This window comes from Cetorhinus maximus, chromosome 14, assembly GCF_964194155.1.
Source record: "Cetorhinus maximus chromosome 14, sCetMax3.hap1.1, whole genome shotgun sequence".
Taxonomy (NCBI): domain Eukaryota; kingdom Metazoa; phylum Chordata; class Chondrichthyes; order Lamniformes; family Cetorhinidae; genus Cetorhinus; species Cetorhinus maximus.
Genome location: NC_135892.1, coordinates 70,730,444 through 70,748,963, shown reverse-complemented (window position 1 = coordinate 70,748,963; position 18,520 = coordinate 70,730,444). Strand labels below are relative to the sequence as shown.

At 41.9% G+C, this 18,520-nt stretch overlaps 1 protein-coding gene across 1 annotated transcript in view; it reads right to left on the bottom strand.

Annotated features, from left to right (window-relative positions):
• Positions 1-3,404: 3,404 nt before the first annotated feature.
• cenpf (centromere protein F) overlaps positions 3,405-18,520 on the bottom strand; it is a 102,362-nt gene continuing 87,246 nt past the window's right edge. The window contains exons 18-23 of the mRNA XM_078557066.1: positions 16,926-17,099; positions 11,536-11,670; positions 9,688-9,865; positions 7,998-8,594; positions 5,965-6,152; positions 3,405-4,421 (exon numbers count right to left, since the gene is read on the bottom strand). Of these exons, the coding sequence (XP_078413192.1) occupies positions 4,179-4,421; positions 5,965-6,152; positions 7,998-8,594; positions 9,688-9,865; positions 11,536-11,670; positions 16,926-17,099 (1,515 nt within the window). The 3' untranslated portion in view covers positions 3,405-4,178. The remainder of the gene's footprint in view (positions 4,422-5,964; positions 6,153-7,997; positions 8,595-9,687; positions 9,866-11,535; positions 11,671-16,925; positions 17,100-18,520) is intronic.

Sequence of the window (18,520 nt, the reverse complement as noted above, 5' to 3'; positions counted from 1 at the left end):
CACTCGCCCTTCTTCGTTCCCCAAAACTAGGTCTAGAATTGCACCTCCTCTTGTTGGGTTTGTTACTATTTGGTTGAAAATATTTTCCTGGACACACTGCATGAATTTTTCTCCCTCAGTGCCCCTTATATTGTTTGAATCCCAGCTGATATTAGGATAGTTGAAGTCTCCTACTATTATTGCCCTGTTGTTCTTACAAGCAGAAATTTGCCTACATATTTGTTCTTCTATCTCCCATTCACTATTTGGGGGTCTGTAGTATACTCCCAGTAGTGTGATTGCCCCTTTTTTATTTCTAGGCTCAATCCATACAGCCTTGTTTGTTGACCTATTTAGTATATCATCCCTTCCCACAACTGGAATTGATTCTTTAACCATTAGTGCTACCCCCCCCCCACCCCCCTCCTTTTTTATCTCCTACTCTATCGTGTCTGAAGACTCTATAACCAGGGATATTTAGCTACCAGTTTTGTCCCTCCTTTAGCCAGGTTTCCGTTATAGCAATGACATCCTGCTGTCAGTGTCTACCTGTGTGCTTAACTCATCTACTTTGTTTGTCAAGCCATGACGGAGGAGGCACGATAGGCCATGTGGTCTATTCTGGCTCCTATTTCTTATGTTCAGGAGGCCATTTGGCCCGTCATGTCTGCACCGGCTCTCCAAATTCACCTCTTGCCCTTCCCCCGCCTTCTCCCCATAACCCCATAATGGGTTGAGGTTGCATGCCTTCATTTTAAAGGTAATTTTTAATCACAGTCTGCCAGATTTCCCTGGCCTCCCTGGAAATTAGACAAGTGAATGGAAGTGAGACAACCTGAATTCAAGACAGATCCTAAATTGATACCATGGACCCTGTGGTAAACCCCACTTATTAACCACAATCTGTATGCAGTTGGCATGAGGCTTATTACCCAGCTCTAATTGTCCTGAAAAGGTGCCGGTGGGCCTTCTTGGAGCACTGAAAATGGTTTTGATACAATTGAGTTTCACGCTGAGTCACTTCAGATGACAGTTAAGAGTTGAGCTCATTGGTGTGGTAATGTAGTTACTCAGAGGCCAGCCCGGGTTAGGATGGCAGTTTTCCTTCTCTAATGAGGTTTGTAATGACAATCCAACAATCTCATACCAATACCAGCTCCTGGGTGTTATTAATGGGGCATAAGTATAAGAGCAAGGAGGTTATGTTGACATTGTATAAGGCACAAGTTGGCCTCAGCTGGAGTATTGTGCACCACACTTTAGGAAAGATGTGAAGGCATTGGAGAGTGCAGAAAAGATTCATGAGAATAGTTCCAGGGATTAAAAGCTTCAGTTGTGAAGATAGATTGGTGAAGTTGAGACTGTTTTCCTTGGAGATGAGAAGGCTGAGAGGAGATCTGATAGAGATATTCAAAATCATGAAGGGTCTGGACAGTGTAGGTAGGGAGAAACTGTTTCCACTCGTGAAAAGGTTGAGAATGAGAGGGCACAGATTTAAAGTAATTGGCAAAAAAAACAAAAGCAATATGTGAAAGAACATTTTCACGCAGCGAGTGGTTAAGGTCTGAAATGCACCGCCAGGGAGTGTGGTGGAGGCAGGTTCAATTCAGGTATTCAAAAGGGAATTGGACTGTTACCTGAAAGGGAAGAATGCACAGGGTTATGGGGGAGAAGGCGGGAGAATAGCATTAAGTGAATTGTCCATTCGGAGAGCTGGTGCTGACACAATGAGCCGAATGGCCTTCCTCTGCACTGTACAATTCTGTGAATTGACAGAAAATGCTCTCCAGCAAACAATTTACTGATCAGGTTGATAGTTAAAAAAGTGAGCTATGCTAACTGCATATAAAAGTGAATAAAAGACACAGGTTTTAATTTTTAATGACATTGGGAAAAAATTAATGCCCTCCCCTGAGGTGAGTTTGGAGACAGGGCATTTACTTGGGCTGGAGGGTGCGGGGTGCTGACCCCCTACCATTGAGACCCTTAAGTGGGCAATTAATACCCACTTGGCCTGGAACATTCCTTTATCATTGCTGGGTCAAAATCCTTGCCACTGCCAGGAGCTACCACCGTTCCCCTAGTGGCATTGCCCGCAATGAAGATTTCCGTTCCCTGGACTCTTTGATCTCAGCGAAGATCTGCCACTGGGAGCTTAAGCATCCGATACCGAATACAACAGGCCTTCTCCAAAGGAGGTAATGAGGCGATCTTGCTAGCTCTTCAACCGGCAGGCAATCCCTATTGCCTGGATTAAATTCTGTACACAGCCAAGTCACTTACATAGGAAACATGTCAGAAAACTCTGGATTGTACTAAATACACTTTTGGTCACCTCCCACTTCCTGCATGAATTCCTGTAGTTTTTTTTGAATTTACACAAATAGCACTAAATAAATTAAAGTTTTCATTGTTGTCCAAGCTGTCATGAAACTAAGATTTATATTATGTTTACTGAAGCAAAATCAAATTTTTGCATAAGCCAAAGAACTTTGAAATAATAGAGGCTTTAATTGAATTTTTTTTATTTCCTTACATCATTGGTAAAGGCAGCATGTTTTGCCCACTCCTGACTGTCCTTGACATGGTGATGGTGCTGAGCTGTCTTCTTGAACCACTGCAGTCTGAATGGTGAAGGTGCTCCCATATTGTTGTTAGGTAGAAAGTATCAGGATTTTGACCGAGCAATGATAAAGGAATATAGTTCCAAGCTATGATTATGTGTGACTCAAAGGGGAGGATGAGGTGGTGGTGTTCCCACACACTTGTAGCCCTTAAGGTTGCAGATAGGGAAGGTACTGTCAAATTAAGCATAGCAAGCTGCTGCAGTGCATCTTGTAGATGGTACACACTGCTACCACTGTGCACAGATGGTGAAGTGAGTGTAAGTTTAAGGGGATGGGGTGCAAATCAAGTATGTTATTTTGGCCTGGATGGTGGTGCTGGAGCTGCACTCAAAGCAAGGGGGGTGGGGGGTCTAAGTCAATGTTGAGGACTCCTTCCTAATTGCATATGATTGTACTGCCATCTCAGTGGTTCAGGACATACCCAGGATTGGTGGTGAAGAGGTTTGTGAGGTTGGCTGAAAGGTGTGATCCTGTGAACATTTCTATGTCAAGTTGTCCCAGTTTTGCTCTCTTGATTTTGGCATAAGTCCCCAAATGTTCACGATGAGGACTGGGTATGCTTTTCTCATGTCTGGTGTCCAGGCCGATGCCAGGCGGTACATCAGGTTCCATTATATTTTATCATGTCGATTTGATACAACTGAGTATCTTGCTAGGCCATATCCCCAAAGCATTCATCCAGACCTTTGGATTAATTGTTCAGTAATGTAACCTCTTTGCTACCATACACATAGATAATACTACTATAAAAGATTGAAACTAAAGTTTTGTTAAATAAAAATCAGCCACAATATTAACTGAAAGTTAGTTTTAATTTATTTCTGTACAAGTTGTATACAAAATACTAGAAAAAGATAAAACAAGCACATAGGTATTACATCCATAGTCTATGGTATGAGTAAAATATAACATTAAAAAGAGCAGAAGGAAGTTTGTTTGTTTCCCACAAATAAAGCCAGTTTTAAATGTAGTAAATTAATATATGTTCTCATGTACTGAATGAAGGTAGTTATTGGTTATGAACCCTACATATACAGATTTTAAGTTTTGCAACTTTAGAAGACAAAATTAAGCTTTATTCAGAAAGTTGACTTGTTACAAACTCACAGAACATTTAAACATTTGTCTGAATTATTCAAAATTAATACCTTTTTTGGGGTGGTCGTAAGACAAAATAAACCCCATATCTCAAAAAAGTGATTTAAAGACAATAAGGCTGTTGCTCATATTTTACAGAAAATTGAATAGTGGGGTTAGTAGAATAATTTATGAAAGAAAATGTATAAAAGTATCAGTTTCCTGCAAACAGTGAAGGTGATCTTTTCACCCTTAACCATTTTGTAATAATATTACTAAGTTGCGTCTCTTACTGAGGATATTTTACCACATTAAAGTTGCTATATAAATGCAAGTTACTGTTGTAAGTTTAGAGTCATCTAGTCTCTCTAAATCACTGTACTTTAGTCACTTGGTATTTTCTATTTTGTACCTCCAAAAAATTTATAGTACCACGGCGGAGGTTTTATAGTACAGATTGCATCTGCAGTACTGTCCAATTTCTACTACATTGTTTCACTGTACTTTGCAGTTTTCATTTTCTTCGGTCACAGCAATCTGTTCCTTTTGTTGTTTATTTTGTTCAACAGATTTCTTTGTATTCAATGGGCATCTATTTTTTTGTGTTTGCTTCCCACCGGAAGTATTAAAGCCCATTTTCTTTGGAGTATTTGTTAAAGATGAAAGAGGTGGCTCTGCCGTAGCTGGTATTGAAGCCAGAAATAATGCTGAAGATGAACACGTAGATTCAGTTGGGTACTGAGGAACACAAATGATAATTAAAGTCAAACATGAGATTTCCTATGACGTGAGCAGACATCATAAATCATTTTCTGGTTATTAGGAGGGAGTGCAATCAGACATTAGAAGCATGGGGCAGAATTTTGCCCTAGTCAGGTGGGGATGGGCAGGAGCAGTCAGGAAGCCAACTGCCGCCCACAATCGGGGGCCGGACCGCGATTTCACGCTGGCATGCGCGCTAAAAAAGCTCCCTCATGGAGATGAAGATATATTTAAAAAATGAAGAATTTTAAGTTGTTAAAACATGTTAGAAATTAGGATGAAATTTTTTTTGTTGTTTTTAAAATGACAGATCGACACCTTATCCTGCCCGTGGATGAGGTTTTGCAAAAAATGCAAAGGCCGCCTGGCCTTTTCGCCTGCCCACCAAGGTTGGACGGGCAGTGAAAAATTTAAATTGATTGGATTGTTAATGGCCTTAATAGGCCTTTTACTTGTTGGCAGGTGTGCTGCCAACTCCTGCACGCTCACCAGCCGAAATATCATGTGACTGCGCGACGACGTCGGGATGCCAACGTCATCACACGTCATTTTACGCTCTTTCGGGTTGAGCATGCACCCGCCCGACGAGCGTCACATTCTGCTCATGAAGCAGTGACAACATGCAATAGGAGAGAAAGTACAGACCAGCAGACAGGAAAAAAAAGTCAGTCCTATATTTGCATTTGTAGTTGTGCTATGCACTAAAGGATTTAATGACTCATAAATGTACTTTTTGGAAAAGTTTTGACAGATGATTGTCCAACATTCTGCAGCAAGTTCCTAAAGCTCTGTTATAGTTTCGGAGTCCATGAATGAAGACCAGAGAAAATGCAAGATTAAATATAATTAACAATTCATTTAACTAGATATAAAACCTAAGTTGAATTGAAGTGCAATGAAATGAGAAAAAAAAATACAAGAGAACTAGCACTTCATCAGTTTTGATATAAAGAGAAAGGGGTGATGTTTAACCCCCAAAAGTGGATGGGACGGAATCTGGTCACATGTTAAAATCTCAAATCCAACCCCAATCTTCCAGATTTAATGGAGGTGAGACAAGGTGTGGGCAGCTAATCCCAGCAGCTGGGTTGGCAATTTAAATATTTTAACAAAGCTGGCAGCCTTTGGATTAACCTGTTTTGCAAATTTTATAATGGCCAGCTAGGAAATCTAGTAGACTGTATCTGGGTGAAGAGGAGTAGGAGTCCTTCCCCCACTCCTCCAAACTCTCCCATTATCAGACCCCAATGCCCCTCCCCCAACCTATACAAAACACCACAGGAGCAAAGGTCAGCAAATTATTAGCCTCAATATGCAAGCCAAAATAATTTATCAGCTCTGTCTCTAACCTTTAACTAATTCACTGCACAACACTACATCTGGAAAACAGTATATAATGCTAAAATTTCCAATTCATCAGTTTTTGCCACATTTATTTCTTCATACTCTACCAGTGGACCAATATTTCTATATCAATTACATCAACATAGGGAGAATTGCACTTGCTGAATAAAATTACCTGTTGTGTACGGCTGCCTTCTGCTGTCGTCTCTGATTTGTTACAAGTTTGTGCAGCTCCCTTATGTTGCATCTGCCTATGGGGTGATATCCTGCTCTGAACCGCAAGCCCAGAATTAGCTCTGTTGAGTAAGGTTGTCCTGCGCAAGACGTAGGGACTATGTGATACAGCAGGAATGTCCGCAAAACCTGAAAGGAGAAAATATCATCAGATGCAGTAATACTTCATCTGTACGAGCAGTATTGAATTAGACAAACTTGTATCATTGTCAATATTTGTTCAACCTGCCCATACCCAACAACCCTGCATAAATTAGTCAATCAGCCTTTAGAAATATGCTTGGATAAACTATAACATATTTCCAGTCAGAACCACTTTTAAGGCACTGATTTTTAGGGTTATTAGGATCCTCAGGCAAAGGATTATAGACACTGCCAGAGGCTTGATTTGGTTGAAAACTTCATTAGGCATAGCTTTTTTGAGCCACCTGACTTGCATCCTTCAGGGATGATAAGGGGATTTTAACCCTAAAAATTGGTGGGATTAGGTCAGGTGCAATGTAAAAATTTTAAAACTATTTATGGTAGGACAGGCAACCAATCTGGTCAGAGGAGGCAAGCTGGTCATTTAAATATTGTAATAAGGCTGTGTGCCTCAGAATTAAACACCACTTTAAATTTAATCCTGGTTGGTTGGGTTTTCCAGACCTCGGGAAACCCATGTGCTAAAACAAAAAGGAGTGCTGGACTCAGGTGGTTAGATCCCGTTCCACTTACCAATTTACATGCTTCACTCACTCCCCATGATCAAACACTTTCCAACCCTTCCAATCTCTTCCCCTGCCCTCCTGTAACCCTCACAATCTCTACTTGGCATTAACCCCCCCCCCATCACATTGACCAGGAGGCCTCCAATCTCTCCTACCACCAATCCTTCCAATCTTTCCCCAGCCCCACTCCTGATCTCCAACCATCACTGACCTTTTCAAACTTCAACTCTATGCATTCTCCGCCCGCACCCCCCCACCACCGCCCCCCCAGCCCTCACCAGGTCACCCCTTCTCCAAACCAACGCGTCCAATCTTCACTGAGGCCCTTTTGATTCCCACATGGAGGACTCCTATCTTTCCTGCCCGTTTCCTGGTGAAGAAGGTCCACCGGCCCAACAGCCAGCCCCCTCAATATTCCCAAGTTACAGCTTGGAAATAAAGATGTCTAATGTTAATCAAGTCCTCTGTTAAATTTGACAGCTGCACAGGGTTCTGTTCAGGTTTTCTGACCTCAGAATAGCCCCATCTCCCCACTGCCTTTGAGCTGATACCCAGTCCAATACATTTAGCCCATCCCTTTTTGTTAGTTAAACTTTATTCTCTGAATATATGTTGCCGCTCAACAACCAAAACTCCAAATGTTAAAGTGTCTAAAAAACATCATTCAGCTGCAGTTTACCACCTTAGATTGTGAAAAGCTTATCAATAAGCTTTTGTTTTGGAAACCTAGCTTCATCATTTCCTTCCATTTTCTCCTGAAGGTCATAGCCTGGTGAAGGCTGACTGTAACTTTGCTGTGGTGGTAGCGGGTGATGGAGCAGCATGTGTGAGGTACAATATTGACAAAAGTGAATCAGTCATTTTTTTTTCACACCTTACCTGATTCTCCTTTCCACTGAAGTTAACAGAAAGGAAAATCAGGCAGGGTATAAATATATGGCCAATCACCCAACGGTTGTTTTCTGCTGCTGCTGTCCCACGCAAGCTGTTATTCTTCATAAATGGGCCTGAATAGTAAGCATTGAGATCACAGCCAAGCCCATTCCTCACCCAAGGTCTAACATGGGTTTTGTCAGTTGCAATCATTGCTGATTTTTCCCAATTCTAGACAATGGACAAAAGTCAATTGTAGCATCAATGCTGCTAATTCAGGAAATTATTTTCCAAGTTTCAGTGATTGATAAAACCTCAAAAGCAAATCTGTACTTATAATGACCTCAATCTTTTGATTCAGGTTCAGTGGTGCGAGGTTGAATAAACTCACCCTTTTTAACTATGTGTGGAAGACCCTCTGGTTCACATGAAGTTTCATCTCGTGTAGCTGACCTTAAAAGGACTTCATGCTCCTCGTCACTTCTTGTTCTCTTTGCAGAATTCGGCAGAGCTTCTGATTCTACTTCATCTTGCTCTTCTTTGGATTCAGCTCTTCTAACTCTCTTTGTGGTAAGGTTAGACTGACTATCTGGGCATTTTTTGTGACTTTTGTTCACAGCCAATTCCAATGGAGTATCCAAGTTCAGTCCTGCAATACTGCTCACATCTGGAGAGTTCAGATGTTTTTGCTGACTGTTTGGCTGACCAGGTGACTTCTTTTCACACTTTTTGTGCACAGTTGATCTTGATACAGCAGCTCGTTCTGCAATACTGTTTTCATCTCGAGTATTCAGCTGTTGCAACTTATTGTTCAACAAGATAACCCTGCTCTTTAACATTTCATTTTCCTCCTCTAGTTTGTGGCTACTTTTGATAAGGTTCCAATATTTCTCCATATTTTCATCAGCTTCTTTTGTTTTTTCCTCCAGTGCCTCTTTAAGTTCGTTCATCTCAGTGGTTAGTTCATCTATCTGTGAATCTGGACCTACTAGTGTTAGAAAGATTAAAACATTAAAGTTTATTAATCTCTGAATTCCTTGCACAGGCTGGATAAATTCAGGTTAATGAAAAGCTATTTGTATATTACAAACAGTTAAATGTGATTTCCCCCTCCCCTCTGCATTTTACCATCGATAACCACCCAACCATACACAGAGCCAACCCAGTTAATAATCTGAGACAATACATTTTAATGATTTGGCACAGTGCTGGTAAAAACAAAATTTACTTGTGATAGCACACAAGTAAGTATATTTCTATATTAAAACTTAAGTTCGGAGAGGAACTGAAAGAGGAAATGTATCTGTGTGGTGGAACCACCATTAAAAAACAGGGAAATAAGAATTCAAACTAGTTCTGAGCTAGTAAAAAAATGATTCTTGAGAATGTACTTAACAATTGTTAGTTATAGTTTGGTGACTTTTCGAGCAGCAAGGTGAAGTATATCAAGGCAGATTCACTATGCAAGCTTTGCCACTCAGGATAGAAAAACTAGCATGACCTGAAAGGCATCTTATGTGGGAAAGGTGCTAAAGGAAATGCATGCAATGCAGTTTTTTCAAAGCTCTTTTCAGAACCATGTAGAGGGATAACATACATCAGATACCCTCTGTTCTCAAATGCAATATCAGAAGAGCTTTCCAAACTGCAGCAGTATAAATTTTTGCATCTCATACACCAGCCAAGAGTGATTACTTGTAAAATTGACAACGTAGTATCAATGTGTGGCAAATTCTGGGTCATTGTCTGCTGTAAATTAATACACCATATAGTTCATTTTTTAATAAGTGGATTTTTTTTTTTGGAAAAGGGGATGTCAAGGTGGGCTACTTAAAGCTTTCAAAAACATGAAAGATATTGTTCATTAAAGCAAATACAAAGGGAAAAAAATAAAAACTTAGGAGCAAGAAGGGAGTCAGTTGAAGTGTAATTAGTCCAAAACAAATTAAGTGAACAACTGGTTCAAATAATTAAATAAATCACCTAGATTATTTTGCATTTTGTTTTAACTGAAAAAGTTGGTTGAACTTGAACTGTTTTCTCTCTAATTCAAAAGCCGGATTCACCTACTGCCTACTTACCCAGTTTCTGGCTTTTCTGTAGCTTTGTGAGTAGCGCCTCTTGTTGCCGAATATGTTTCTTTAGGGACTCCTTTTCATGTTCAAGCTGCTTACAGTTTTTCATCCAAAGTAGCAGTTTATTCTGAGCACAGTCCTTGTCTCCTTTTAGTTTTGCAATAGATTTTTGCAATTCATCTGCCTAGAAAAAAAATCAACAACCATCAATTAATTATGGTTTAGATACTTCTATAAAAAATATATAAGAATGTATTCATTAACTTAAACCATTTTAATAGCCTATTTTTTTAAGCTTCAGTCTTTCCTAGACTCCAGAAAGCCAGGTGTTGAAGGATAGAACTGGAGCCAATCTTTACACACTTTTAGCATCTACTTATAGATACACAATAAAATGTACAATTCCTAACCCACAATCACAGTTTCATTCAATCTGTCATTATTATAGGAGCATAAGTGAATCCCCAAGTTAATGCTCACTCATTTGCATACAATTAAGTACAATTAACAGTGAGGACACTGGGGTGTAGTGTGAATTGCTACATTGAAGAATTTAAAAGAAGAGTTTTTGGTACGTTTACAAAAGAAGCAATGAGGTGAAAGCTGGTTCAAAAACTGATGTGCTAGGCTTCTAAATTATTTTCCAGATTATAAATAATAAGCAATTCATTAGCCTGTCTGGTAGTCAGTAAACATCTCACATTCACTGTGTTGGGATGTGAATGGTCACGGGCGCTCGGCCAGGGTTGCCTGGCATAAGCCCTTCCTCTGTTCACAATTACAGGAAAAGCAAAAAGGTAAAAGACACGGGTGAACAGTCAAGAATTTTCTAAAAAAATACAGAACCCAGCAAGAGCAAGTTTTTATCAGGCTTTGAAACAGAGTGCAACTAGGGGAATTTTTTTTAATATATATGTTTAAGCAATTCGCCCAGTGATTTGTGGAAGGGTAGCATTTTGATTACTTGGGGCAGAATTTTCTGCCTGTCAGGTGGGCTGGGCAGGTGCAGGCCTGATGGGCACCCCAAGCGCAAAAGAGCACAGATATCTTCCTGAGGCAGGGTGCCTCAGGTAGATTAGTTTTAAGTCCAAAATGTTTAATAAAGTGGTGAGAAAATTTTTTTGACATGTCACTTCATGTGAAACTATCACATGCGCTGGGACGTGTGCATTAATTTCAATAAAAATTTTTATCAAAATTTAAAATCATTCATGAAATTTCATCCCGCCCGTGGATAAGGTTCCATGAAAAATGCGAAGGCCGCCTGGGCTCTTCGCCTGCCTGCCAACCTTTAGGTTGGACGGGCAGCTTCGTTAGTTACTTTAATTGAGAGTTACATGGCCTTTGACAGTTCAGCGGGCACGCAGACGACTCGGCTGCTCGCCCACCAAACTGAAAGTCTGAATGACGCACCATGACGTCAGCACACATGCCCAATGTCATCACGTGGGCCCCACCAAATATTCTGCCCTTGGTACTATTATACAGACACGTGTTCTATTAATTTAGTGCAGTAAGTCTGACAATTACTGCTGCTCTTTATGACTGCATGCTTTAAAATGAAAAAAAACTTAAGTGTCTCTTTTCTGCTCTCATTTAGTAAATGTTTTCTTGGCTTACTTTTGAAAAGAACAGAGGTACATATGCTTCTGACAAGAGTATCCAGTTTAGATTTTGCCCTTGGATTAGACTATTGTATAATTTGATATTAAGCAGAATGGATATGGCTCTCAGAATCTGTGCAACATAAAAGCCCTGGTCAAATTGACCACTCCTAACAGTGATCAGTTTACATCAAGAGGACTATGCCACATGTAGAAGTAAGCAAAATACCCAGATTTCACTAAGTTTTACCTTGCTGATAGCATCTTTTAAGGCAACATTTACTTCTTTTGCAGCCTTCAGGTCATTCATTTCCACGCCTTGTGCAGTAAGTTGTTGTTCCATTCTGGCCAACTTTTCTTGATATGAATGTACTTGAACTTCACGCTAACAAAGTAAATGCAGTATTTACAATTGGTAAAAAAATTAAACATTTTTGGTAAATATGTACAAAGTACTCTGAAATGAAAACAGTGTTAAAGTAAAAGAAAATTTACTAGTGAACAGGTAGTTAGGGCTGGATTTTTATGCCTTTGTCCATGTCAGAACAGGGATGGGTAGGCTTTAAAAATGGCAGCGAGGACCCGTGTTGTGGTATCTTTGATGAACGAACCACAGGAGGCTCAGGTACAGGTTACAATCATTTATTTGAGCAATTGCAAGGAGAAAGCCACCTCAAAGCAGTTCGAGGTAGATCTCTCCTTGCAATTGCTCGAATAAACCATCATAGCTTCTACCTGAGCCTCCTGTGGTTCGTTCGTCAAAGATCCCACAACAGTTTGGCATAGTCAGCAGGATAGTTGGATCGGATCCTCAGGACGGCTCTGCAAAGTGGGTGAGTATACTTTATTTACCATCCGTAGTTAGTGCAGTTAGCCTACCTGAAGACGGTCCGGTCAAGTATCAAAAAGAACCGGGAGGACGACTCAAGACAGGAGGCGCCGTGGTAGGAGGCGGAGCCTTGCTGGCGGGCTAACAGTACTGAAGCCGCGCAGGGAGGCCGGACCACAACCGTGAGAGGAGGAAGAGCTGCACTGGCGGGCTATATATTGGTAAAGGCAAAATGCCCAGGGGATATTTGGGGAAGATTGCCTCTGCCAGTGAGAAGCAGAGATTGGGCAAAGCCCGAGGACATGCCAGATTGGGCAAAGCCTGAGGAAATCCCAGATCGGGAGACAGCGTTAGCCATGCAAAGGGATTTCGAGAGAGTAGTTAAGGAGGCTTTGGGGGTGGGAGACACGAATTGGGGGTGTATAACATCTGTGGCGCAAAAAAAAGCCGAGTCCGCAATGGACTATGCAGGACGGAAGCGTGTGTACAATTTTCAGGACATCCGCGTCCCAAGCAGGATGACAAGATTTTCCTGAAAGTGTTAAAGGAAAGGTTTGGGCCCGAACATCAGAAGGTCATTAGGATGGGCCTCTCAGTAGGAGGGAACTATATGGACATCATGCGATGGGCCACAGAATTGGAGACCCAAGGGCATAAAACGGCTTCAGTGGCAGCTGTCAACTCAAGGAGGGAATGTTTTAATTGTGGAAAGGAGAGGCATATGGCTAGGGAATGTAGGAATCCGCAAAAGAAGGTGAATGCAGAAGTGCGGTGTACGAACTATAGGAAGACCAGGCACCTCCGGAGTGATTGCTGGTCTCCGGGTAGGGGAGTTGGGGGACTGACCTGGGACGACAGCTGCTTATGGTGCACGAGGCCCGGAAGTTGTTTCGGGACCTGTCAAGTCATGCATAGGTAGCGCCGGCCCTTGGGACATCCAGGGCCGGAGACCCACGGATGCTTGTTGACGCGCTGTTAGGGGTCCGGCAGTGCAGAATGTTAATAGACATCGTGGCGTCCATTTCGATTACGGACCTGGACCTACCAACTACGTGTGTTACCATAATGATGACAAGGATAAGTGGGATGCATATGCGGGTGAAACAAAGTGAGATCACTCCCTTGGAGATAGGGGGGTTGATAGTCCCTATCCAGATTTGGGTAGGACAAACTAATGAAGGAAGGATTATGGGAATGGATATCCTGAAAAGACTCAGAGCAGTAATCAGCCCATAGGATGGTAAGATTATTATGCAGGGTCCATTTAAGAAGAATCGAACACCGATTCTTCTGTGCAGCGTGGCTGCAGTGGCAGGGATAGACCCAGATCAATGGAGGCAACATGGGCAATGGGGCATCCTGTGTCAGCAAGTGGCCAGAGTCTGGGCACGACATAAACATGATTGCAGTAGGGTTAACATGACCCCCATACATATTCCAGGGCCAGAACACCCTCCAAAGAAACAAAATCCCATTAAATCGGAGGCACAGAATGCAGTGTGGGATATCATACAGAGTTTAGAGCAGTACAGGATAGTGAGGAGGATCCAGTCCATCCCCATTTGGCTTTTTCAGAAACTGGACAGGTCGTATCAACTGTCAATTGACTATACGGCTTTAAATGAAGTGAAGGTAATGGTTAAAGTGGCTCCCGTAAAACCTGGGTTCACACCCAAGTGGGTGGGACTGTATGAGGTAATCATGACCAATGGGGACTTTAGGGGAAAGGGGCGCTGGACACACTGGTCACAACTGAAGTGTTTTATTAACTGATTCTATCCACAGAACTAATCTCAACAACTGACCGGTGACGACTGGGACGGTTATCTGCTTAAGTTCACAGAATGTTAATTGCAATGTCGACGCTCGTGTGCATGGCGATACTGGCAACAAGGTTGGGGATCATCACTGCTCGTCCTGCACCGCAGTAGAACAACAAGTGAATTTGAATTGTAGCAAGGGTTTACTTCAGATTGGACGCCGAAGTGTCAGGGATATGTCATGCATGAGCAGGTGGTGGGGGCTGTTTGGGAAAGCTGGCACTTATGTTAAGTTTCCAAATCTAACAACTGTGTGTTTTAAGCATAAGGAGTGGGCAAGAGAGTTCGATTTTGTTTGTGAAACAGAATTATGTTTATGTAGCATACTTGACAATGTATGCATCAATGGTTGCTCATTCCCACCCTAAGAATTCTAAATGGAACATTTGTAGCCCAAACGATAATGATGTACCGACTTGGGAAATACTGATGGTAGATGGACATGCGCGATACGCCCTAGAGAGAAGATTAATACCACTACCCAATCACCTCCCACAACTGTATCAACAATCCAAACAGCGGCAATTGAAGCCCCTCAACACACACCAACTGACCCATCCTGTCCAGCTGAGAGTCCAGGTCCAACGAACGGCCTAGTATTAGTTAATCATAATAAAGTTTAGTATGATAACGTACATCATGAGCTCATACCCGTAGTCTTGAACATATCTGGTATAGCCCTGCCCAGTGGTGCTCAATCCGCACCCATGCACTTTATAAGGCTCTAATGGGCCAGTTAATGACTGAAGCAGTTCAGCTTAATGGCAGGATGTGATCGATGGTTATACCTCCAGGCTTAGGAGGGAACAGAGTTAAGCGCAGCCTGATAAATGATGCCGCTACGATATTCAATACAGGGACATCAACGGTTAATTCGATTGACCTTGCAACTGTCGATCAGAAGGTCCGGAACTTGAGCTCCAAACTTAAGGAAATTTTAGAACGGGGACAGGGGATTCACAACACCCAATTAAATACAGACCAGGACATGATACAGTTAATTCAAAACCTGGCTACCGTGCTGGAAGGTCATGCGGGGACTATCAATAAACTGATCGGGATAGGGAAAAATATTTCAGATGACGCAAGCAGAAATGATATTTGCAGCACCTATGGATCCTGGGCACTGGAACAAGCCCGAGAGGATATAGGAGATTAATGAAGGGGTAGTTCCTTTATGGGTAACTAATGAACATTTATTTAATCTTTCACGACATAAGGATCATGGCTTGACTGGGTGCCAGCTCAGAGGTTTACACGTGTATATAGAATGAATGTTGGATGTATAGTGAATAATAATGTGCTAATAGGCATTGTCTTAGTGATACCTGTTATACCTATGTCAACACCCGGCAGAACATTATATAGAGTAGAAAACATTGGGGTGATACAGGGGGTGGTGGTGGGGATTATATTATAATTATATTATAAATTAGGTACCATGACATTCTGCCATATGCAGTAGACATAGAAGGGAACATAGTTAGCACCATATTAGAAGGGTATAGTATAGAGGCCATCGCAGTAGTATGCGCACATCCAATATATGAGATGGAAGAGGCAAGGTGCGGATTTAAAGCATCAGCAAATTGTACAATGGAAACTATATGGGCTGCAAAAGGACCGATCCATGTTGGGATATATGGGGAATGGGAGATATTGTATTACCACGTGGCAGCAAAATATCCAGTACGGGAGCAGCCGGATGTGCCCCATCCACAATCATTCAGTGTGCCTACACCCGCAGGTGCCGCAAGGATGGGGAAGGTGGAATTGGTTGAAATATACAAGAGAGGAGCGGCTACTATTCAGGTCAACACCCGATTCTGAGTTTCTTGTCCCCATCAGCAATTTTTAGTGGCACAGGATAAGGGTGCAGGGTAGTGATCCTGCACATAACATTCCTGACCTTTCTGGTTCCATTGTGGGGGGGTAGGCATTTCAGACTCCTGCAATTTTGATGGAGTCAAGCTAGCTTCTGAAGGAGATGTGGTTCATGGCAGCTCAGAGGAGTTGTGAACCCTGGGGAACCCTAGTCTGGAACCAGAAACCTTTTGACATGCAAGTTCAAAGGATGTCGCCAACTTCACGTGTCATAATGATGTATATAATGTTGAATATGTTTGAAATGCAGCAATTGATGATATGGCTTTATTCTTAAAAAGGTAAGTGACCACTGAATTGACCAGCACCGTATAGCAGAAAAATGTTCAGGTACATTAGAGTATATTATCTAATGGATAAAGTGCTCTACTGCATTGGAAAATAGTGATTTTCAGATTTGACTGTGTCAATTGTCCACTGTGATTTAATCTTTTTATTAATTAACAGCTCAGACATGTATTCCTCTGCTTTTAACCTTGAACAGTTGACTGAACACAGGAAAACTCCCATGCTCTTCTTCAAATAATGCCAGGGGAAATTTTAAATCCACAGAAAGGGCAAATGGGCTCTTTGTTTAACTTCCCATCTAAAATATTGCACCTCCATGGATTTTGAACTCACCAACTTCTGACTCAGAGGTGACACTGCTGCTTTTGATCCACAATAGGCACTGTAAATATCAGAGTGCTAGAAAAACAGAGTAAGGAAAGATTGGAACAGCCTGACTGTAATGAGGAAGAAGAAAAGGTTCTATATTGTTGGCCCTCATCTTATCCAAGAGTAATGAAATTGTTTTGCAGAAAGAAGGAAATTGTATTATGCTTGGAATCATCTCAATCACAACTATATATGGTAACAACCAGCCAGTCATTCAACTCATTTCAGATTTTAGGACTTTGCTTGTATAGAATGGTTTCCAGGTGTCATATAACAGTTACTACATTCTAAAGTAAGTTTTGATAAGTTCTGTGATGATGGGACATGGGGCTATAGAGAGTTCTTTATATTTTGGAAGATTTCCAATACCAAGCACAAAACGAATTGTTTGATTTGTTTCCTGGCTCTGAATGAACCTTTTATCAACCCTGATTTAGTGTAATAATTTACCTGATCCTGTAAATCTTTAAGCACAGTTTGGTGCTCTTCTTGGATGCACCTTATTTTTTGTTTATGTTCATCTACTTCCTTCTTCAGTACATCAGTGATTTGCAGTTCATTCCGCAAGTACCCAACATCCTTTTCTAACTTGTATTTTTCTGATTGAGAGATTTCTAGCTGCAACTAGAGGTAAAAGCAGTTTTAAAAATGGAAACAATCACATCTGAAATATAACTTCCATTAACAATTTCATTATTATTTTTCTTTTTAACTAACTTTTCAAGGAAACTATGAACAAACAACAGGATGTTGTTCTTCTCGGCCAAAAAAATATGTTCTTGTTAGATACATGACATGGTCACAACTAGTTTCTTAAAACTTTAGAAGTATGGTTTTTGTGGTGGTTGGCAGGGGAGGGAAGAAAGAGTGTCTGGGGAAGAGTGGGGATAGTATCTGGGGAAGGCTGGGGAGAGTTGGGGGGCGTGGTGGGAAATGTCTTAGAAGACTGTGGGGGGAGAATTCAGGGTACTGGTGATAGTGTCTGAATGAGGCTCTTGTACATAGCTCTCATCACCCTGGTCAAAGTGCAGTGTCTCCATATGCTGTCATGTATGATTGGGAGGAAAACTTATCTCTGGTCCTCCAGGATGTGCTTTACCTGGAAGGGGTGAAGGTGCCATGTCTAGATGGAGGCCAACCGAAGGGCCTGCTGGCTTTGAGGTGGAGGGAAATCTGTAAATGACATGCTCACTTAATGTATCACTTTAATTCATTCACATATCCAATGGTGTCAATAATATAGGCTGCAGGCAACCTTGCCTTGGTAATGACTCTCAACCAGATAAGGAGGAACACCCGTTGCCAGTTGGCACAGGACCAGGAGGAACAAGGACCTGAGCAGCAAGAGGCAGTGAAGCCTCTAGAAAGTCAAAAGGCTGGTGAACGTGGACCACTGCAACAGCGAGCATTGGCCCAGCCATTGACGTATTGCCGGCGGTACTCTTATCTGGAGATGAGTGAAAGGCAGTGCCGGAGGTGCCCTCGTATATCCCAGCATGCGATTGCTCACATCTGTGAGCTTCTCCGATACGAGCTGCAGCCGCAAGGACTCTGGAGGGGTAGTGCGGAACTCCTATCCTACAGTGAGTGAATGTCTGTCCAGGTGCTATTTAAATATGGCACCAGGACCTTCGACTCCATGAGGTGATGGGCCGCACCACCATGAAACTTGCCGAACTCCTTGCAATTGCATAATTAATGAGCTCAATAGAACAAAGAACAAAGAAAAGTACAGCACAGGAACAGGCCCTTCGGCCCTCCAAGCCTGCACTGATCATATTGCCCGTCAACTAAAACATTTTGCACTTCCTGGGTACATATCCCTCTATTCCCATCCTATTCATGTATTTGTCAAGCTGCCTCTTAAACACCACTATCGTACCTGCTTCCACCACCTCCTCTGGCAGCGAATTCCAGACACTCACTACCCTCTGCGTAAAAAAACTTGCCCCGCACATCTCCTCCATAGTTTTCTCCTCTCACCTTAAATCTATGTCCCCTAGTAATTGACTCTTCCACCCTGGGAAAAAGCTTCCGACTATCTA